General features: G+C 56.3%; 1 protein-coding gene across 4 annotated transcripts in view; it reads right to left on the bottom strand.

The window, feature by feature from the left end:
• BTK (Bruton tyrosine kinase) overlaps positions 1–22,543 on the bottom strand; it is a 29,871-nt gene extending 7,328 nt beyond the window's left edge. Inside the window, exons 1-12 of one of the 4 annotated variants that reach the window (XM_075896721.1) lie at positions 15,333–18,202; positions 14,929–14,987; positions 7,634–7,693; positions 7,149–7,340; positions 6,257–6,355; positions 5,405–5,473; positions 4,236–4,317; positions 2,094–2,222; positions 1,887–1,954; positions 1,144–1,325; positions 959–1,021; positions 610–664 (exon numbers count right to left, since the gene is read on the bottom strand). In XM_075896721.1, coding sequence (XP_075752836.1) covers positions 610–664; positions 959–1,021; positions 1,144–1,325; positions 1,887–1,954; positions 2,094–2,222; positions 4,236–4,317; positions 5,405–5,473; positions 6,257–6,355; positions 7,149–7,289 — 888 coding nt within the window. In that variant the 5' untranslated portion in view covers positions 7,290–7,340; positions 7,634–7,693; positions 14,929–14,987; positions 15,333–18,202. Of the gene's footprint in view, positions 1–609; positions 665–958; positions 1,022–1,143; positions 1,326–1,886; positions 1,955–2,093; positions 2,223–4,235; positions 4,318–5,404; positions 5,474–6,256; positions 6,356–7,148; positions 7,341–7,633; positions 7,694–14,928; positions 14,988–15,332; positions 18,203–22,348 lie in introns of those variants that run through there. The other 3 variants (XM_075896720.1, XM_075896718.1, XM_075896719.1) reach the window with 3 other exon arrangements.
• Between the last annotated feature and the right edge of the window lie 451 nt (positions 22,544–22,994).

Here is a 22,994-nt window from a genome sequence, read left to right as displayed (position 1 = left end):
AAGGATCGTGTGCAGCTCAAGCTGGAGCGGATCTCTTGGGTTCAGTTTGCTTTGTCTTCTGACTGGACTCTTGGCCTGGGCCGGTCTGGGGCTAGTGCAGTCTGCAACGCAGCCCTCTGGGACCGTTCATCTGGGCCCTTCTGCGGCAGCCTCCGTGCCGCAGGGATAGGAACACCCCCCTGCTCCGCTCAAAGGAGGCAGCAGCTTTGTACGCATCCGGCCAGACCCTCGGCTGCTGTACAGTGACCGCTCCCCAGACTTGCATGGAGCTCCTGGGAGTGACACCCGCGGGGGGGGGGGAGGGGGCAGCCTGGAGATGCTGTTAATTCCTATTGAAACAGCATCACTAGCCGAGCCAGCCCCCTCCCCTCCCCACACGTCTCTGAGCCCTTTCAGCGGGGCGGCCGGCGCTCTTGGCAGAACATGGCAGCTTGGCTGTGTTCTGCCGGCGTTCAGACCCGGCGCCAGGAGAACACGCTGCGGAGGTGCCCGCGTGCTTTTCCTTGCTAGGCTGAATCAGGCCTGGGCTCTGAGAAGAGCCCGGCAAGCACACAGTGGAGAAAGGCTCCCTGCAGTTAGGTCCCTTCACTTTGCCGACGCCATAGTCACCTCTTGCTTCAGCAGTTGCTCGGCTTGGCTGCGGGTGATGTTTTTTGAATACCACCTGGAACAAGAGAACAAGGCTGTGAGCAGGAGAGGCCCCCTGGGCAGGAGACCACATGGGGATGGGGACGGGCTCCCAGCTCACCGGCTGGGCACGAGGCAGCCACTGCTCTCCTGTCCCCCATTCCAATACCGTATCCTGTGGCAACAGCACAAAGGCTCTGGGGCAGAGCCAACCCCTTCCCTCTCCCCCGGTGTGGGGTGCGGGAGCCTGGCAGTTAAATACTATTTTAAGTAGAGGTGCAAATGAAGCCCGAACCCCCCGCTGACTGGCCCCACCGCTTCGCAGACTCACTCAAAAATCTCCAGGGAGTTCTTGGTTTCCGTGACGTAGTTGCTGGGGATGTAACCTTCCTTCCTACAGGAGGAAAGAGACCCCATCAGCCAGTTGGCAGGGAGCTCAGGTGACGCGTGGCCGTGGCCGTGGCCGTGGCTGGGCTGTGTCTCCCCCCGGCTGCCCACGCCAGGGCTCTTACTTACCCGTTCTTGTCCCGGGCTCTCCACCAGGGCAAGTTGCTCTCCTCCAGGACCAGGTACTCCTCTCCCTTCTGCAGCTGCAGGTCCTGCGCGTTCATGGGCTGGTAGTCGTACAGCGCCACCACCTTCTTCAGTTCACTTGCAGTGCTGGGAGCCGGCTCCGGGGGCAACGGCTTCATCATCATCTTCCCAGGGCGGGGGAAGCAGAGAAGAGCGTGAGGGCCCCGGGGTGCTACCCCTCACTGGGCGCAGCACCGGGAGCGGTGGTGGGGGGGGTCCCACCTCAGCCTGACTGCATGTTTCTCCGGTGTACTCACCCGCACCCAGGAATGGGTTAAACCAACACGTCCCCTCTTGAGGGCTCGTTCATCGAGTCGGTACAAAACACGGGCAGTTCCTCTGGCCTCCCTTTGCCCGGGGCCCAGTTCTCTCTCAGCAGGGACCTTCCCACCCCCACTCTGGCCCCAGGACCTCTCTGGTACAGCCTGCCTCCAGGCCTTTTCTTTTCTCCTCCTCCCTAGGGCTTTCCTTGAACTCTCACAGGCTGAGGAGAGTTTCCTGCCAGTGGCTCTGGATGGAGCCAGGAGCAGCCCTTCCTAATGCTCTGCAGGCTGGCACACCTGGCGATCTTACCTGCAACCAGCTGCTCTGAAATGCCTTAGCATGGGGCTCCCAGGCCTCCCCAGCTCCCCAGGGGACAGGCCAGCCTGTGCCAAGTACCCATCCCAGCCACGCCCCCCCCGTACCTGATTCTCCTCCGGGGTCGGGGGAAGAGGCTTCTTCGTCTTGCGATGAGACTTCCCGGGCTTCAAGCCTTTAAGATAAGAAATGAAGCAACAAGCTGAAAAACTCACGTGCTCAGCCGCTGGCGAGGGGCTCCGAGCTGCCTTGCAGAGACGGGAGGAGGCACCAAAGCGCGGCCGAGGGGGCTGGGGACACAGGTGGTCTCTTACTTCCATTCCTGCTCTCCAGGACCTGGCAGCCCATGGCGTTTTTGGCAGTCTGGGAGCAGCACAGGTACTGGCCGTCGATCCAGAAGCAAGGGTGGTACTTCTGCACCAGGTCGCTGTTGTAGCGGATCACTGCAGCAGGAGAGAAAGCTTGTTTGGGGAGGGAGCAACACCCATTGACACACGGTAAGAGCTGCACCTCCGAGGTGCTCCCAGAATACAGTTCATAAACAGTCGGACAAAAAGGATGGACGGCTCCTTAGTAACTCGCATCAGCTCTTCACCCAGTGCCCCCCCCCCCCCGAACCACACTTGCACCTACCTATCTAGGTACTTTCTCAGGACTGGGATACCGAGTGTCCTGGCTAGCCCAGTCCTGGGTCCCTCAAACTCTCACTTACCCAAAGGCTGGATCTGTCCTGCCTGGTTTGACCAGAACTGCAGAGCCTGGGGAAACCAGTCACCTTTTATCTCCGGGGACCCCGAACACTGACAGCAAAGCCTGCTGGCCTGATAATCCAACCCTCCGTGACCTGAAACCTGCATCCCTCCCAGGACTTCCAGCAACTGGGATTGGACTGTCTGGGGTTCAGTTCTTCTTCTTTGGGTGACTTTTCCCTCTCAGTTGGGGGGAGACCTGCTGAGTGTGGCAAGTCCTGGCTTTGCAACGGTCCGGAAATCAGAGACTCAAATGAGCACCAGACAAAGGGAAGTGGGGGCTGAGGAGGTTTTAAGGAGAGCTGTGACCATAGGACTTCATCCCTGTAGTGTGCTGAGCTGATGCCTGTGAGTAGGTTTACCTGCAGTGCACACGGACCTTGCAGCCATGTTTATGGTCCACCAGCCCTGAGAGGCTGGCCCTAGGCACCAAGAGGGCAGGCCATGCATTAAGAGACCTGCACAGACCAGCTGGGGGTTTCAACAATTGGAGCCAAACATCCCTGGCCGTGATTATGCAGCAGCAGCTCGCATTGACTCCAGTGGGAGTTGCGCACCGACTGTGCTGCACAATCGGCACCATGGGGCTGTCTCACACCAGTGGAGTTGTACTGTCCCAGCGGGCCCGTTCCTCCCTTAGCCCAGAGCCAGGGAGATGAGAAGGGGGCCCTAGACCTGAACTCTACAAAGGCATCACCCTCCTTGTACAGCTGACACTGCACTGCCCAACTTCCATTCCAGGAACCGCTGTGGGGGAAGCGACTATGGGTGGTTAATTCCCAAAGTTGTCCCCTTTCTCCCCAACGGGCCTACTCCAGCCAACAGCCGGAAACTCCCATGTGCTGAGGAAGGTCAGGTCTGGCCCTGGCTACAGGCCCAGGGCAGAACAGGCTGCCACCCTCTGTGTGGTGGGACTGGAAGAGTTAATTTCAGTCCCTCCTTGGACAGGTCCCTCACCGGATTCAGGGACTAGGTACTAAAGCAGCTGTTCTGGCAGCCATGTAAAGGGGTAACTGGTTACTTGTACACATCACTGGGTGATGGCTACCTGTAGCTGGTTAACCGGTGGCCCAGGTGGGCCGGAGCAGCCCCTGCCTGCATCACACCAGTGTGTGGCACTGCCACATCTCTGTAACTCTGAGCGGAGTTTGGGCCCTGACGGCCGCGGTTGCTGAGGAGTGACGCTCAGGGCTGCGGGGTGGTGAGCGGAAGGCACCGCCGCTACGGGGGTATGGTTAATAGGGAGCTCAGAGCATGGCAGAGTGGAAGCAAGGGTGAGGATCCAGGGCGGAGAACTGTGAACACCACCCCGTCTCCCAACTGAAAGGCTGCTCTGAGCTACAGGCTTTGCTCCGCGCCTGCTGTTTGAGAGGGGGCTGTCGTGCAATAACTGACTTCCTCGTTATCAGACTGACATCCTTCCGGCTTGCACGGGTGAACTTCCCTGTGTCATTTCAGCCAGCTAATCTCCCCCCTCACACCCGAGCCCCCACACACAACTCCATCAGATTTCACCGGCCACAAGTGGCCCAGCCCTGCTGCACTGAGTCATTCGACACGGTCCTGGCTCAAAAGAAAGGGTTATGATTCTAGCCCAAGGCTGATCTTGCCCCATCTGCAGGCAACAGGCTTTGGGCAGAAACAGACACCTGCCTTGCCCCGAGCAAGGCTTTCCAAAGGGGCTCCCGGTAAAAGCCTGATTCTCACCACTCTTTAGCTGGTGGATCCAGCGTTTGCGAAGCTCCTCTGTCGGGGAGAAGACGTAGAGGGGCCCTTCATCATACACCACCTGTGGGATGGACAGGCAGAATATAACCCCTTCGATTGTGTTCTCCCCCCACCCCCAGTGCTTATGCGACTGTGACCAGGAGTTATAAATATGCCCCCTCCCCCGAGACTTTCCACTTCCTCCTTTGACTTTCAATATTTCAGGGGCTGCTTTGTTCACCAAATGGGTCTCCGACAAGCAGGGAGCTCATGGGGCTTATGACTGGCTCAGAGAGGGGGGAAGAAGGGAAATTCCTTCACAATTCAGGCCACAAAGAGCTGAGTGTCTTTAAGTCTCCAGAACTGAAATCAGGAAAACTGTGTCTCTGTGAAGCTCACTGGCCAGCCAAGATATCAGAGACGGGCCTGAACCAACCCCCCAGATCTAAACATCCCCAAACTCTGCAGCAGACCCCCAGTTCTATCCCGGGTCGAACCAAAACCCTGCATCCGAAATTGTGGGCAAGTCTAGATCTGGATTCAAAAAGTGCTGTTTAGGCCCAGATAGGCACCCTGGCTCAAAGGCCAGCGTGCTAAAGCGGTGAGAAAGTTACTGTGTAAGCAACCCTGTGTAATGGAAACGTCCAGGCCACGCGCTAGGGTGCACCAGCTCGTTGAGCTAGTGTGAGTATAAATAGCAGTGCTGCAGCAGCACAGATGGCAGCAGCGGGCATGGCTGAGCAGTGCCAAGTACATACCCACCAGTTTCACATCAACATCTCTGACTTATCTGATCCCCGACACCGCAGTGGCTGAACCCCTCCCAGTCCCTCACAACACCCCGAAGGGCAGGGCAGCCTCGCTACCCACTTGTCCAGACAGGAAGTTGAGGGACACAGATCTTGTCTACACTTGACAATTAATTCAGATTAAGGTTGGGTGTGAATGCAAAGCACAGTCACTATCCCAGCTGAGCACCCTGTGGGCCCTCTGCTTCTGGAGTAAGAGCGGAGTGTCCCTGCTTAGCTTACTCCACTTTCAAAGTGGATTAGGCCCAGCACTGGTGTGATCCCAGGACAGCAAGGCCTAGGAACACTGCCCCCTCACGCAAAAGAAACCTGTGCCCACTGCAGCCAGTCCCAGCGGGAGCGGGGGGAAGAGTGACTCACCTGGAAGGGGTATGGGAACCGCTCTATGATCGAGATCTGCTCCATCTCGTTGTAATCCTCCCCTTTCCTCTGCAGGAGAGAGAGCAGGTGGATTATAGCCTGGGCATTGCTACCGGGGCCGGCAGTACCCCAGGGCAGCCCTAGCCTGGTCCTGTCCTGTTGGCTCCGCAGATCGGTGCCGTATTGAACCGCCGGCTCTGGCTGTCAGGGCTTTGGAATACCGGCTCCACCCCGGTCCCTGGGATCTTAAACTGCTGCTGTGCAGGGCCGAGCGCCCAGGGCTGCATCCTGCCCCGTGCTGGGCAACCAGGGTCCCACGACGAGGCGTTTGTGTCTGGCTGGGAACTACCAGCACAGAGACACCCCAAAGCCTGCTCCCAGCCTCTCCCACCCAAGGAGCATGGCTGGGAGAGGGCCAGGAGACTGGGGAAGCAGCCAGCAGCTACCCCCAGCCCCTACCATGCCCCTGGGGTATGCCACGCCCAACCGCCATGCAGTGGGGGCCAGTGTGCCCAGAGGACTAGTGTGGCACTCCTCCAATGCCCGTTTGGAAATGGAGTGTGACTCTAAGGGCAGTAGGGCTGGCCTTGTCCCCTAATTCCCTCCTACAGCAAGGAGTTCCACAGTTCCCTTAGGGGCCTGCTGCCAGAAGCTCCTGCCTTAATTCCCCAGAGGAACTGCAACCAGTTCCTAGGGCTAGCGCAGGACCCAACCTGTTTCCGGGAAGAAGTGGGGCAGGACTCTCCCCCCCCCCCGGGGGCTGGGCCTGGCCAGGAGAGCTGGGCCGGGAGGAAGCGCCGGGGATGGGAGAAGAGGGGCGCTCTCGGGCGCAGGGACGGGTTGTTTGCTCACCGACACCTGCCGCTCTGGGGGAGGATTATTCTCAGGAACCACCGTTTCCACGCAGGTGATTTTCTCAATGTCCACAGACCCCTTCTTGCTGCCCCGTCGCTGCGAAAGAGAACGGGGGAAAGGAATTGGGGGGGGGGAAGCAGCCCCTCCTGATCCAAATTCAGTGCAGACACCGCCCCGGGACTCCTGCCCCCAGCTCCCACTGACTTCAGTATCGGAGGGCTGGGTTTGGCGCACAGCTGAATGTTCCTCTCCAGCCGTTCCTGGGGCATGACAGGGTGCCGGCAGGTTCCCCTGGAGAGCCTGGCACGAGCTGGCGGCCTCCTGCAACACCGCTCTAGGCATAAATGCCCAGCAGGGTACATGCTCTTTTCCCCTGGGGAGCAGGGAAGGCAGCTGCCCGCTCCTAGACCTCTGTGGCAGCCCCGGGGCATCAGAGAATGATGTGAGTGCAAAGTCTGATGTGTCTCAGCATGCGGCTCCACGCGTCCCCAGAGTTCAGGAGGCAGCAGGGGAGAGGGGCAGGGGTGGTTTTCCCTTATACAGAGAGAAAGGGGCCAGCCAGTGAGCATGGGGTCTGATCTGCAGCCAAGCTAGCTGCTGGGTTAATCGCTAGGCACCAGCCTGGACTGGTCCCCCAGTCACTATCTCTGCCTGCACGGGATGTACCGACACAGTCAGAGAGTGACAAGGTCAAACTGCCCTTCCTCCCCACCTCTATCCCTCGGAGCACCTGCTGCCCTGCCAGCTCGCTGCCACCAGAGTCACTGGCTCAGGGAAAGAGCATTTCTGTGTCCGCCGGCAGGGGCTCAGATCCAGCCCTTCCACAGAGCCTCCCCTGCCCCCTTAGCGAGGAGCCCTGCGTCGCCCTAGGGCAGGCCTTTGGACTCACCCCACGATCAAAGTCATACTCGTAGTAGGAGAGCTTGCTTTCCGTCAGGAGGAAGAGACGCTTCTTGAAGTTGAGGGGGGAGGTTTTCTTCTTCTGCTGAGAGCGCTTCAGGAAGATGCTTTCCAGGATAGCAGAGGCCATGCTTTCCTCCTCCTCCTCCTCGTCCTCCGCACCACACTTGCTGGACCGCCGCTGCCAATGCACACGGAGCCTGGACGGTCAGGGAGCAGCCCACCAGAGCCCACCCACTCATCAGCCAGAGCTCTAGATCTTTGCCCCCAGCCCAGTGCCACAGGTGTCTTTGATATCAGTGAGGCAGCTCGGGCACTGATAGCTCCCGCTGTCACCCAGGGAAGGCAGAGTGAGACCCCAGACTAGCTTTGTGAACCCCGTTGGAGCAGGAGCAGAGCATGCTAAGAGCGGAGGCGTTAATGGCTGAATACTGGTCACCGAGATGCAAAGGGAAGGGGGAGTAATTTACTCACTTGATCGTTATCTTTCAGTTCCCTGTTTTACTGCTGTACTATGGTTTTATTGCTGAGTCCCTATAAGACCAAGAAAGAGATGATGGTACCTGAGCAGATTTCAACGACGGTGACATCCCTGACGCTACTGCAGCCTGGGGCCAAGCTCGGGATAGCCCGAGTCTGCCGGCGTGACGCTGGCAAAAAGAGGAGACGGAGCAAGGAAAACATCTGACGTGAACCAACAGCGGATACGGAGCTGATACTTAACAGTGACAGGCAAGAAACCTCAAAGTGTGTGTGTGTGTGTGTGTGTGTGTGTGTATGTGTGTGTGTGTATGTGTGTGTGTGTGTTGGTGGGCGGGGGGAAAGATTTTGTGTTGTTTCTTCACACTGCAAATGTACGAGATGCTTCTGGGAGTCACACGGCTGCAGCCACCGATGAGATTGGGGAGATTTGTGGCTAGCACCGGGCTCCTGAACACAGAGGCCAGAAAACTGCGTGAGTCTGTAGCTCCACCCACCCTCCCCCGCCATCCTCAGCACAGGGGATGTAGTAGGCAGGCCCCTGGGGGCAAGGGCAAGGCTGGAGCATTGTGGCGCTGTCCCCATCGGCCTGGCTTGGGACCGGGTGTGAGTTCCAACTGTCCTGATGGAGGCTGCTGTACTTTGCAGCAGGCTGGGTCCCTGGCAGCCTGAGGCTGGAGGAATGGGGAAATGATCATCCCAGGTCCCAGCCCTTGATGAGGGAAGAGGCCAGTGCAGCGTGACGGGTTAGTTGGCTTCCAGGAGGGTGGCTGGGCCCTAGGGAGGGAGACAAGAAGGGCTGGTGAGAGCTGCCTGGGGAGGAGACAGGCTGGAGTAGGGAGACCACCAGAGACAGACAGGCAGAGCTGCAGGTGAGGAGAGCAGGTCCAGGGAGCTGCTGGGAAGCTGAAGAAAGTCACTGGAGAGGACTGGCCAGATTCCTCCTGCAGAGGCCCTGGGAAGAGCATGGTCAGGGCAAGCTGAGCCCGGAAGCAGAGGGTTGATGCTGAGGGCAGATCCCAGGAGATCAGGACCTTGGCGGTGACAGCAGAGTCACGGGACAGAACGGCCTGAGGGCCGGCCTGGCTAGCGGGGCTGGGAGTGAGGGCAGAGGACCTGGCAGCTGCCTGGCGATGGCCTCTCGGGTGGGTGATTTGGTGATGGCCCTGGAGGGGGCACAGGACAACGGCTGCTTGCACTTGCTGCGCTTGGGGCCTGAGGAGGGTGGGTTGCCAGATTTACTGCACACGCAGATGTTGCCCCCAGAGGTGGCCTTTGAACTGGACACTGAGGGTACGTCTACACTACAACGTTAATTCGAACTAAGCTAATTCGAACTAACGGATCCAGACTAAAAAACTAGTTCGAATTAGCGTTTTGCTAATTCGAACTAGCGCGTCCACATTAAGTGGACCCTGAAGCGGGGTTAAGGATGGCCGGAAGCAGTGCCGGCAGGGCATCAGAGGAGGACTTAGAGCATGGAGCTGCTGTCTCAGGCTAGCCGAGGGCTGTGCTTAAAGGGTCCCGACCCCCACCCTGGACAGACAGTTCTCAGGGGTGCCCCGCTTGCAAAGCAGTCCTGGCTTGGAGTGCCCTGAGTGCCCACACTGGGCACATCACAGCACTCGGCCATCAGCCCGGCTGCACTTGCCGCAGGCTGCCATCTGGGGAGAGGGGGCAATTGGGGGGCTGCAGGAGAGCTTCCACCCCCAGAAGCCCGCAGAGCCAGCCCAGTCCTCCCCATCGGGGTCTCGTGCCCCATTCCTCCCTCACCTCCTTCCACTTACCCTTCCCTAGCCCCTCTTCTTGATGTACAAAATAAAGATAATGTGTCTTCCAAAATGGAATCTGTCTTTATTGAACAAAACTGGGGGAGACTGGGAAAAGGAGGTGGGAGAGGGGAAGAGAGAGGCTGGGAGAGGGGAGGGCAACTAAAATGATCAGGGGTTGGGAACAGGTCCCATATGAAGAGAGGCTAAAGAGACTGGGACTTCTCAGCTTAGAAAAGAGGAGACGGAGGGGGGACAGGATAGAGGTCTCTAAAAGCAGGAGTTGGGTGGAGAGGGTGCATACAGAAAAGTTCTTCATTAGTTCCCATAAAGAAGGACTAGAGGACACCAAAGGAAAGGAATGGGTAGCAGGCTTCAAACTAGTAACAGAAAGTTGTTCTTCACAAAGCAAAGAGTCAACCTGTGGAACTCCTTGCTGCAGGAGGCTGTGAAGGCTAGAACTGGAACAGAGTTTAAAGAGAAGTGAGATCAAGTCATAGAGGTTGGGTCCATGGAGTGGTATTAGCCAGGGGGTAGGAGTGGTGTCCCTGCCCCAGGTTTGTGGAAGGCTGGAGAGGGATGGCACGAGACAAATGGCTTGGTCACTGTCTTCGGTCCATCCCCTCCAGGGTCCCTAGGGTTGGCCGCTGTTGGCAGACAGGCTACTGGGCTAGATGGACCTTTGGTCTGACCCAGGACGGCCATTGTAAGCTCAGGGCTCAGGGTCGGGGGTCTCAGTGGACCCCCTTGATTCTCTTGCACACCTGCTCCTGGGTGGCCAGGCTGGCAGCTCTCCTGCCCTAGCCGGCCACTTTCCTGTGCCTAGTGCGGAGATCGTGGACAAGGTCCCGGGCAAGCTCCCGGGAGCAGCCAGCCTGGTCCCGGGAAGAGGGGGAGGGCTGGGGGACATCGGGTGGGTGGCTCTGTGCCGTGCCAGGTGCAGGGTCTGCTGGCTGGTTGCTGGCAGGCTTGCACCTGGCACGGGCACCGTAGCCAGCCCGTGCCCCTTTAAGGGGTCCGGGGCCGGGAGGGGGGCAGTAGAGTTTCCCTGGTGTTGGCCAGAGTGGCCACCAGGGAAACCTGGGGAGGGCTAGCCTCCCACTAGTTCGAATTAAGGGGCTACACACCTCTTAATTCGAACTAGCTAGTTCGAACTAGGCTTAATCCTCATGGAATGATGATTACCTAGTTCGAACTAAGCGCTCTGTTAGTTCGAATTAAGTTCGAACTAACTGAGCGCTAGTGTAGCGCCTATGAAAGTTAGTTTGAACTAACGTCCGTTAGTTTGAACTAACTTTGTAGTGTAGACATACCCTGAGAGACAATGTTCCGAGCTATGGGCGAATGGAGGAAATGGAGGCAGGTGTCCTGGCTGTGCACAGGCCAATTAAGCCACCCTTAGTGTAGGCCCTTCTCTGACTATGGCTTGGCTGGAGCTGAGGCTCAGGACTTTGGTTCCAATAAGCATCCGAAGCATCTTAGGCTGCTCTGTCATCTGCTCCATCATAAGAACGGCCACACTGGGTCAGATCACAGGTCCACCTAGCCCAGGGTCCTGTCTTCTGCCAGTGACCAATGCCAGGTGCCCCAGAGGGAGTGAACAGAACAGGCAATCATCCACTGATCCATCTCCTGTCACCCATTTCCAGCTTCTGGCACACAGAGGCTAGGGACACCATTCCTACCCATCCTGACTAATAGCCATTGATGGACCTGTCCATGAATTTACTCTAGCTCTTTGTTTGAACCCTGTTGTAGTCTTGGCCTTCACAACATCCTCTGGCAAGGAGTTCCACAGGTTGACTGTGCATTGTGGGAAGAAATATTTCCTTTTGTTCGTTTTAACCCTGCTACCTGTTCATTTCATTTGGTGACCCCTAGTTCTTGTGTTCTTTCTTCACATTCTCCACACCAGTCAGGATTGTATAGACCCCTCTCATGCCCCCTGCCAAATCATTTCTTTTCCAACCTGAAAATCCCAGTCTGATTAATGCCTCCTCATAGGGCAGCCATTCCACATCCCCGAATCTTTTTTCTTGCCCTTTTCTGAACGTTTTCCAAGCTGATATAACTTTTGAGATAAGGTGACCACATCAGCATAAAATATTCAAGATGTGGGCATACTATGATTTATATAGAGGCAATAAAATATTCTCTCTCTTATTCTCTATCCCTTTCTTCATGATTCCTAACATTCTGTTTGCTTTTTTAACTGCCGCTGCACATGGAGTAGGTTCTAAGATGTCTCTCTTGAATGGTAACTAATTTAGTCCCCATCCTTTTATGCAACACATCCACAACAGCAGCAGAGCAATTCTTTCTGGTGTCCTGGTGAAACGATCCAGGTAGAAATGGATCCAGATCACATCTCTGGATTCAAGCCCCTTGCTACATTGTAAGTTCTGGAAAGTCAAACATGGACTTGAACTTTACAGGATGAATCCAGGGGTTCTCTCTGGTGATATATTAATCATGTGTTCCTGGTTGGCAAATTATTTTCTACATAGTCACGTATTAGAATAAAAATATATAACTACATATTTTCCACGGGTGGCATAGTTTGCATCCAGAAAGCTCTAATAGTTGAGTGACTTTTGCCCTAGTATGAAAGGCTTTCAAAATGACCCCAAACCTGGCTAAGTCTGGATGACAGCCTGGACGGTCACATTTGGAAATTTCAGTAAGTTACTGCTTGGCTCTGCTCATTTCAACATGCCCAATACTTAGCCTGTTTCACATCATTAGCACTGGATGCCTGTGAATCACATTTGATGTCAGTTTCACTTGATGTTAAAATCACTTTTGTTTTCCCTCTTCCCGAATGCGCCAGGTTAATGATAGTATGAGATGCTCTAACCAGGCCTTTAAAAACACAGCTTTATTTTGTCGAATGCCTTTCATGTGATGCAAACTGTATCCCAGAGCGCTTTGCAGGCCAGGGTAATTACACAGCTACATCTTAATGAAAACAGATATGCTAACGGCAAGGGAGAAAGATGAAAACTGTTTTAAGGCACTGTTACAAGCAGCAGTCATATGATAGGCTGGGCCATTGCCTATCATTTGGAGGGAGAAGAGACAGAAGGGATCTGCTGGAGAAACGGGCACTAATGAATGCCATCGGAGAACTTCCCTTCCCTTTCCCCATCTATATGGAGAAGGAAGGCAACACATTCTATGCAGATACAAAGGCAGAGTTTTTGCACAAGGGAAGCATTGACCCCTGGAACTCACCTCATCAGGATATTATAAAACTAATTCAGCAAGATTCAAAACCCCAACTTATGATGCACCGGAGTATAACGCCCAGTTCACTAGCTGTTCTGAAGTTACAAACTCATCAGCCCTTGTGCTTTAAGGCTTTGTCCTGCTGCCACTGACGTCAAGGACAACAATCCCATTGAAGTCAATGGTACAGAATCGAGTCCTTAGTGTATAGGCTGGTCAAAAGTTGCCCAGAAGGAATGTTTCTTCCCCCATACAGCATTGCACAACTGAGCACAAAGGTACATTGCCAGTGGATGCTGTGAAGACCAGGACTTTAACATGGTTCAAAAAAGAATTCAATAAATTCATGGAGGTTAGGTCCATCAATGGCTATTAGCCAGGATGCGTAAGGATGGTGTCCCTAGCCTCTGTTTGTCAGGGGCTGGAAATGGGCGACAGGGGATGGATCACTGGATGATTCCCTGTTCTGTTCACTCCCTCTGGGGCCCCTGGCATTGGCCACTGTCGGCAGACAGGACACTGGGCTAGGTGACCTTTGGTCTGACCCAGTCTGGCCATTCTTATGTTCTTACATTCAAAGGGGGGGGGAGGTGCCTTTATCTGAAACCTCATGCAGAGGACACTGCCAGAGACGGGATCCAGGACCTCTCCAATGTGCCTGGTCCGGGGAGGCAGTTTCCTCCACTATCAAAGAGCACAGCTGGTCGTGCATCCGCAGCAAAGCCAGCTGTTAGAACAAACCACCCCGCTCAAGAATCATTCACTATGGGGTTCGGTTTCATTGTGCAGAAGCACCCCCAAAATGCTCCAGCTGCAAGTTGTTATGAATGAACACCCCAGAGTTCAGGGGCAGAAGAAACCCCCCCCGGATCACACAGGCTGCCCTCCAGTCTTGCCCAGATGACCAGCACTCGCGTGCTACACCCCGCAACCAAAAGACGACCAAAGCCTCCCAGTGCATGGGAGTCTAACCATGGGGTGCCTCGGGGGCAGAGAACAGGAAGGCCTGAAGTGCTGCGGTGGCCAGGAAATGATGATGTGAGAGATGCCCAGATAATCCTGCCAAGCGACCTGCACCTACACGCAGCAGGGGGAGGCGACAAACCCCCAGGACACTGCCAGTCTGAGCTGGGGGGCAAATTCCTTCCTGAGCCCACCTGTGGCGATCGGGTAGACCCAGAGTTTGTGAGCAAGGCCCGGCCAGCCCCATTGTCGTTAGTTACATGGTGCTGTGCTCGCCAGCGTGCTCCGAGATCAGATCGATTGACATGGTCCCTGCCTTGCAGATTCTTCTGTTTGATATCTGCCTGGCTCCTGTCACCAGAGAAGCTGACAAGAGGCAGACAAACCAAATAGGAGGAGAGGGCTTGCAGTAATTAGCGATGTTCTTCCAAGCCGTGGCCCCCACACCGCTTAACCGAACCATTGTTTTTCTGGACAGTTTTGTTTGAAAATATCTATGAAAAAGAGCTCGACTGACTCGGCTGTAGGACACACGAGTGTCATAAGGAGGGATATGAATCGGGGGGGCGGGGCAAGAGGGGGCCTAGGGAAACTAGCTAAAAGAGGTTATTCCCTATGGCAATGGAGGCAGGATTGCCTAATGGAAAGAGCACTGGAGTGAGACCTAGGTTGAATTCCTGGCAATGGTCTGCTGGCTTGGTGAACTTGGGCAAGTTGTTCCTGCCTTGTGCCCCATGTGTGATGCATCACCATGAGATTGGGGCACATAACAAAATTGATGTGGCGGGGGTGGGGCTGAGGGGTTCGAAGTGTGGGAGGGGGCTCGGGGCTGTAGCAGAAGGCTGGGGTGCAGGAGGGCTCTGGCTGGGGGTGCAGGCTTTGGGGTGGGGCTAGCAATCATGGGCTGAGGGTGCAGGCTGCCCCAGGGCTGCCATGAGAAGAGAGGACTCTCCCCACCCAGTCCTTTCTCCCCACAGCCGCAGCTGCGGGAGAGGCACCTCTCCCCACCACGGCAGGTTGAGGACAAGGCAAAAACTGACTCTCCCCACCACAGCCGGGAGCGTCTGCCCGGCCCTTGACAGGCGGCTGTGCGGCCACGCAGCTAAGGCGCGGAGTCCCAGTGAATTCTGGTTCTAATGACTTTTCACAGGGGTAATCATTGGCCTCCCCATGCCTGGAAGGCTTGGGCTTTACGGCCATGTCCCCTGAACCCCGACCCGCCCGAGCTGCCAGCGACGTGACTCTAGGGGACATGCTGAGCTGGAGCTGCTGCATCCGCCCCACGGAGAGCTGGTCGTCGCGTTACCTCAGGAGTGAAAAAGGCTTTACCTTGCGATGCAGCACCCGCGCAATTGGCAGCATCCACCTGCAGGAAGGACAGCTCCTCACTGTGTATTCCAGGGAGAGCCCAGTGACAAAGGAAAGGAAGATAAATACCAGGGGAGGAGCTGGTCCCCTACCCTCTATTCCTATGGCCCCCCCAGACACGGCCGCCTCCTTCAGCCTAGCTGAGGTAACATCCAGCTTCTCCGTCCACTAGGCCTTGCTCCGGGGTCAAGGCGCGTCCCCTAACCCGCATCTGAGCGGCACCACCGGGGCCCGCCAGGCACTGCCTCAGTGCAAAGAAAACATCAGCGTGATACTGAACCCTGCCCCCAGCCCACGGTCCCCTCTCCATTTCCAAAGGGCCAGCCCCTGCCCCCGGCTGCCCCCCAGCACCGTTCGCCCCCTACCTCGCAGCACGCTGTCCATTGCTAGCAAAGTGAAAGCGCAGGAGTGGGGAGCGAGAGGGTAGCTCCCCCTCTGCCTAGCTAAGGCTATTTCCTGTAGATATGACACTTCGGTCAAGTGTGCTCTGACAAATATAGGACAGCTGCAGTTGCACAGAGAGAGTGTCAAACCCCAGGGCTCAGCGAGGCAGTGTGGTGTGGCTCAGAGATGGATCTACAGGCAGCACGGGGGAGGGGAGGGAGGAAGGGGAGAAGGGAGGGGAGGACCTCCAAGGGTCCTCTGAGCAGTGAGGCTCATGGGATCTCGCCCCCAGGGCCCAAAGGGCCGGGGATGCTCATTTCTCCCTTCAGATCAGAGGGGTGGGCGTGTCCCTCTGTGACTCCGGTGCATCCAGCTGCCTGGGCACTTGGCCTGGGTGCTGTCCACCGGATGTTTCAGGCTTCTTGTGTCCAAATTTAGCACAAGGCTGTGCAGTGCGTTCTGGGCTGTCTGGATGCTCCCTGCTGGGAGGGGCTGGAAAGCCAGACCCACGCAGCAAAGGGGAGGGCACCAGGGACCAGCCCCCGAGCTCACGGTCCCTCTGCCTCCCAGCTCCACTCCTCTCCAGCAGTGAAGTTTGAGCATAGACATGGCACCCTGGCTGCCTGCCAGGCGGGAACCAATGAGACCTGCGCTCAATCTGTCCTGGCTAGGGGGAGAGGAGGGAGGATCCCCATGTCCTGGGGTTTCCTGGGGAATCCCCCTCGACCTCCAAAGCAGAGACAGAGAGAAAGACAGAGAGAGAGAGATCAGCCCCTTCTCCCCCCAAACTTCCTCAAACCGCCTGTCCATTGTCTGTCTTCTCACGCCATCTGTCCCTCTGGCAGCGGAAAATCCGCTCCCACCAGCTCCGGGGGGGGGGGGGGGGGATGAATGGGAACCTGCCCCTCCCCCCACTGTAGCTAACTGGGTTACTGCTGGCCATGGGGAGACTGAATGCTAGCTGGAGCCTGGGACACAGGAGCATTGCACAATAGTCAACCCAGCAAGTAAAGAACCCATTATTTTGCATTATTTGCAAAAAGAGGAATGTGGGGTCTGTGTCAAGGGCTGGGTTCCTCTTGCCTAGCAGGACCTGAAAGGGGTGTGTGTGTGGAGATGGTACACTCTTGGCTGTAGTCGAAATCAAGGGGAGCTGCAGTGCAGAATTGGTCCGGATACATTGTTTCAACTAATGTTCTAGTCAGCCCCTGTGCACAAGAAATTAGCACGGAGGCAGAGCTCCGCAGAAGAGCAGTTTCCAAAAGACTGCTGGCTGCGAAAATGCTGAGGCTGCTCTTTGGATTCTGTATTCCTGGCAATCTGTTTGCGTCTCAGTTTAATTAGCTGTAGTGCAGGAGCTCCAGCAGGAATCCAGCTGTGCCAGTGTCCTGCTTTGCTCGGCTGCCCCTCCTCCCCGTCATCTCCTCCCATGCTGAAAGTGAGACACACGTGGCCGACCTGAGCTGCAGCCCGCTGCCCCCCAGAGAGGAATCTGCCTGAGTCGCTCATCTGTGCTGTGCGGGGATTTGCATAGCTCAGCTATGGAGGCTCTGCAGCCAGCCCTGCGGGTTTAACTGGCAGCCCGTTTGCTCTCGATGAGCGTGAGTCTCTGGCAGCCACTGGCAGTGCCCCAGGGCAGGTGCAGAGATTTCAAATGGACCCACTTGGGGATTCCTGCAGTGCTGTGGTGCCACAGAGCCCTGGAGTGTGGCCGGAGATGGGGAGGGCTGGGATTGGGGCTGGCTGGGTTCACACTCTGGGGATTGGGGCTGGATTGAGCAGAGTAGACAGAGAGCCTGATTCCAGGGCTCCATTCCTATGGTCAGTGCAGGGAAGGGGAAGGACCCGTCCATATCCTGGGGTCATTTGGAGTGGCCTCCTCTGCTGTAACTTAGAGCAATCTCAGGGCTGCTCTCCTTTGCACTAGGGCTGCCTAGAAGTCGTGAGATGCAGAGAACAATTGAAATGCAACACCTGTGGCCAGCCCTCCCTCACAAGTCTCAGCCAGGCTGTGCCCTGAGGCAGCAGTGAGGGGCTGCGTAGAGCCACTCTAGCAGTTGACCCTCCGACAGGGGTAATTCCCATTGCTAGCCCCACTTCCTAGCCAGCGCCATGGCACTACAGTTTGCTGAGTCAGTCACAGTGAGGACGAGCCATGGAGCGGGGAAAGGCAGGGGTAAGAGATGGTCTGAAAGAACTCCCCAGCGTGGGCGTATGGGGGAGAAGGTTCTTTAGCAAGAGAGAGATTCAGATAGACAACACTGACAGCGCTCTCAGAAGGCCGGGAGGCAGCTGTATCTGGATCTCCTCAATGGGAACAGTCACTCCCTAGTGGTGATCAGTTTTATGTCCTTAGCTTGCCTAGTGCTCAGTCCTGGGAGCAAAGGTTTATGCCTGCTGCCGTGCAGTTTGATCTCACTTCAGGCTCACAGCTCAACACACAGTTTTTACAAGAAATTAAGTTTACACTTCAGAACTTTAACTGAGTGAAACAAAATTCAGTGACCAAAAAACTAAAGGGAAGACAAACACAGTATCGTCCCAGCTCTGTTAACTCCCTGTGACATCCAGCCGTGAGGTACCACTGTGTCAGTGACAGGCCCATCTCTGAGGTAGGGCTGCGTCCAGTGGCACACCCACCTTGAGATACCCCTGCGCCAAGTGACACACCCACCCCATAGGTACCGCTGTGTCCAGTGACAGACCTGAGAAACCGCTGCGTCCAGTGACAGACACACCCAACCCCGAGGTACCGTGTCCAGTAACAGACACACCCAACCCCGAGGAACTGCTGCACCCAGCGACAGACACACCCAACCCTGAGGTACCTCTGCACCCAATGACAGACACACTCAAACCAGAGGTACCGCTGCACCCAGTGACAGACACACCCAACCCTGAGGTACCACTGCATCCAGTGACAGACACACCCAACCCTGAGGTACTGCTGCACCCAATGACAGACACACCCAAACCTGAGGTACCGCTGCACCCAGTGACAGACACACCCAACCCTGAGGTACCGCTGCACCCAATGACAGACACACCCAAACCTGAGGTACCACTGCATCCAGTGACAGACACACCCAACCCTGAGGTACCACTGCATCCAGTGACAGACACACCCAAACCTGAGGTACCGCTGCACCCAATGACAGACACACCCAAACCTGAGGTACCACTGCATCCAGTGACAGACACACCCAACCCTGAGGTACCACTGCATCCAGTGACAGACACACCCAAACCTGAGGTACCGCTGCACCCAATGACAGACACACCCAAACCTGAGGTACCGCTGCACCCAATGACAGACACACCCAAACCTGAGGTACCGCTGCACCCAGTGACAGACACACCCAACCCTGAGGTACCACTGCATCCAGTGACAGACACACCCAAACCTGAGGTACCGCTGCACCCAATGACAGACACACCCAAACCTGAGGTACCACTGCATCCAGTGACAGACACACCCAAACATGAGGTACCGCTGCACCCAATGACAGACACACCCAAACCTGAGGTACCGTGTCCAGTAACACACACACCAAACCCTGAGGTACCACTGCATCCAGTGACAGACACACCCAAACCTGAGGTACCGCTGCACCCAATGACAGACACACCCAAACCTGAGGTACCACTGCATCCAGTGACAGACACACCCAAACCTGAGGTACCACTGCATCCAGTGACAGACACACCCAAACCTGAGGTACCGCTGCACCCAATGACAGACACACCCAAACCTGAGGTACCGCTGCACCCAGTGACAGACACACCCAACCCTGAGGTACCACTGCATCCAGTGACAGACACACCCAAACCTGAGGTACCACTGCACCCAATGACAGACACACCCAAACCTGAGGTACCACTGCATCCAGTGACAGACACACCCAAACATGAGGTACCGCTGCACCCAATGACAGACACACTCAAACCAGAGGTACCGCTGCACCCAGTGACAGACACACCCAACCCTGAGGTACTGCTGCACCCAGTGACAGACACACCCAAACCTGAGGAACCGCTGCATCCAGTGACAGACACACCCAAACATGAGGTACCGCTGCACCCAATGACAGACACACCCAAACCTGAGGTACCACTGCATCCAGTGACAGACACACCCAAACATGAGGTACCGCTGCACCCAATGACAGACACACTCAAACCAGAGGTACCGCTGCACCCAGTGACAGACACACCCAACCCTGAGGTACTGCTGCACCCAGTGACAGACACACCCAAACCTGAGGTACTGCTGCACCCAGTGACAGACACACCCAACCCTGAGGTACCACTGCATCCAGTGACAGACACACCCAAACCTGAGGTACCGCTGCACCCAGTGACAGACACACCCAAACCTGAGGTACTGCTCCATTCAGTGACAGACACACCCAAACCTGAGGTACTGCTGCACCCAGTGACAGACACACCCAAATCTGAGGTACCACTGCACCCAGTGACAGACACACCCAAACCTGAGGTACCGCTGCACCCAGTGACAGACACACCCAAACCTGAGGTACCGCTGCACCCAGTGACAGACACACCCAAACCTGAGGAACCGCTGCACCCAGTGACAGACACACCCAACCCTGAGGTACCACTGCATCCAGTGACAGACACACCCAAACCTGAGGTACCGCTGCACCCAGTGACAGACACACCCAAACCTGAGGTACTGCTGCACCCAGTAACAGACACACCCAAACCTGAGGTACTGCTGCACCCAGTGACAGACACACCCAAACCTGAGGTACCGCTGCATTCAGTGACAAACACACCCAAACCTGAGGCACCGCTGCATCCAGTGATAGACACACCCAACCCTGAGGTACTGCTGCATTCAGTGACAAACACACCCAAACCTGAAGTACCGCGGCACCCAGTGACAGACACACCCAAACCTGAGGCACCGCTGCATCCAGTGACAGACACACCCAACCCTGAGGTACTGCTCCATTCAGTGACAAAAACACCCAAACCTGAAGTACCGCGGCACCCAGTGACAGACACACCCAAACCTGAGGTACCGTGTCCAGGAACAGACACACCCAAACCTGAGGTACCGCTGCATCCAGTGACAGACACACCCAACCCTGAGGTACTGCTCCATTCAGTGACAAAAACACCCAAACCTGAGGTACTGCTGCACCCAGTGACAGACACACCCAACCGTGAGGTACCGCTGCACCCAGTGACAGACACCCAAACCTGAGATACCGCTGCACCCAGTGACAGACACACCCAAACCTGAGGTACCGTGTCCAGTAACAGACACACCCAACCCTGAGGTACTGCTGCACCCAGTGACAGACACACCCAACCCTGAGGTACTGCTGCACCCAGTGACAGACACACCCAAACCTGAGGTACCACTGCACCCAGTGACAGACACACCCAAACCTGAGGTACCACTGCACCCAGTGACAGAGACACCCAGCCCTGGGATACCGCTGCAACCCTCTTGCTAGATCACAGCACTTTGGCACATCCCCTTAGCAAGGCAGCAGAATGGGAGCCCATTCATCAAACCACAATGGTTTTCAAATTATGCTGAGACTGAGCCACGTGTCTGGTAGCTTGGAATGAGACCCCTCTTGAGAGCTGGAGTCCCCGGCTCCCCACTCACTAGCAGGAACGGGCCATTCTGGCACGATGAACAGAAGTGGCGTGGCCAACCTTTTCTGTCCATCATTCAGCTTGGCCAGCTCCCCGCACCCCTTGCTGGCCAGCACAGAGGAGACACGCAAAGGGAGGGCAGGGCGGAGGAGCAAGGGAGGGTGGGGGGTGGGAGGCAGGATGCTGGGGAGAGAGACATCCAGGGCAAGGGGGTGCTGGCGACAAGAAACAAGGGGCCCCCTTTCCCATGTGGAATCTCCTCCTCCCCACTCTGCCACCCTTCGGCGGATGCTCCGCAGTCGGCAGTCTCTCCGCTGCCCTGCAGGTGGCGCTGTGTGAGGTGGAGCGGCTGGAGCGCTGTTGTGTCCCAGAGGTGGGGGGCAGGCGGTGGAGAGGGCACTCACATCTCGCCGTGCTCTGCCCACCTTGACCTTCCAGCCAGGGATCCCAAAGCCTATGGCACAAATGAGCACTCCACGTACCAATCCCTATTGTGCCAGTGACACACCCAGCCCTGAGGTAGGGCTGCACCCAGTGAGATACCCCTGTGCCCAGTGACACTGGGGAAACTGAGTCACGGCTCACGGCCCAAGGTTACACAGCAATTCAATGATAGACCTGAGAATGGAACCCCGGAGCCCTGACCCCACAGGACTTGTTCTGTTTCCTTGGCCTCCATCCCTTTGTGTGTACACCAGGGACCATGTTATCAGCCTGGGAGGACACAGGGGCCCTCTCACCCACTGTGTGAACCCCATGGGGACTCTGAGCCAGCGTGACCCCCCCAGCCCAATTCTGACCCCACCTGAATTGCTGCTATTAATAGCTGGGGAACTCAGGGGATTCCAGAGGCACAGAGCCAAGCAGGATCTAAAGTCTGAGACATTTCTGGGGGCAGCATCTGCAGTCACATGAGCTAAAATGAACATGTGCAAGGGTCACGCACCTTCCTGCTTCAGCCCACGCTGCTTAGGAAGAAACTTCCCTTCGGGGCATGCTACTGCCCAAATAGCCACTTGCATGTCCTCAGCAGGAGCTGGCACTGGCTGTTGTGAGAGGCAGATTCCTGGACGCGATGGGCTACGGGGCTCCCTGCTTTGGCAGTTCCCACATTCCTGTAATCTGACCCCATGTGTGATCCTCCACCCTTGCCCATCCCCAGTCCTGGTCCTGTGGCCTCTGACCTCTCGCAGACCTTCACACCTGCTCCTCCTGCCTCCTGGATCCCACACCCCTTCTGTGGCACATTCAGGATGCGCTCTGTGTAACGTGCCCTTCGCAGCAGCTGCCCTCTCAACCCTCCCTACCTCCCTTCTCCAACCCACAGAGCCCCATGGGTCTCCAAAGGAAAGAGACTTACTGGTGATGCCCTGTCACTCCTTCTCCATGTGCCTGCCCCAGAGCTGGCTCGCTTCACTGAGGGCAGTTTCCCAGGGGCATTCAGACTCCAAAGCAGCCAATGGGCAGCGGGTTGGAAATGCAGGGCTGGTCAGCGGGTGAGAGGAATGGCATCAGGCGACTCATTCTCACAGAGAGCTGGGAGGGAGGAAGGAAGGACACCGAGAGCTAACCCCACCCTTTCAGTTCCCCTTTTTTTCATTTCTGACTTAAGCCAATGGCTTTGGTTCCTCTTGCTCCTCCAACAGTGCCACCCTGAGTCCTGTGCAGAAAGGGCACCAGGGCCAGGCCATGGGGTTAGCCTGTGAGGGGCAGGAGGCGTGTTTTCAGTAAGGCAAACTAGGACAATGAGAAGGAAGGGGTGCAGCAATGGAAGGAGAAAGACAGATTAGAGGCAGGATGAAAGAAGACAGGATGGACAAATGTCAGACAGACAATAAAAGAAATTTCAGATGAAGAGACAGGACAGGCTGAGGAACAAGAAAAGACAGAGGAGAAATGTGGAGTAGGTGGGTGGAGACAGTAAGGGTATGTAAGCAGAGTCTGAACCACTGCTTTCAATGAAGCCAGCTAAGGGGGAGAGCAGCTCTGGATATGGTTTTGCTCAC

This window comes from Pelodiscus sinensis, chromosome 13 (assembly GCF_049634645.1).
Source record: "Pelodiscus sinensis isolate JC-2024 chromosome 13, ASM4963464v1, whole genome shotgun sequence".
Classification (NCBI taxonomy): Eukaryota; Metazoa; Chordata; order Testudines; family Trionychidae; genus Pelodiscus; species Pelodiscus sinensis.
The sequence above is the reverse complement of the archived record's forward strand: the minus strand, read 5'-3'. Positions and strand labels throughout refer to the sequence as shown.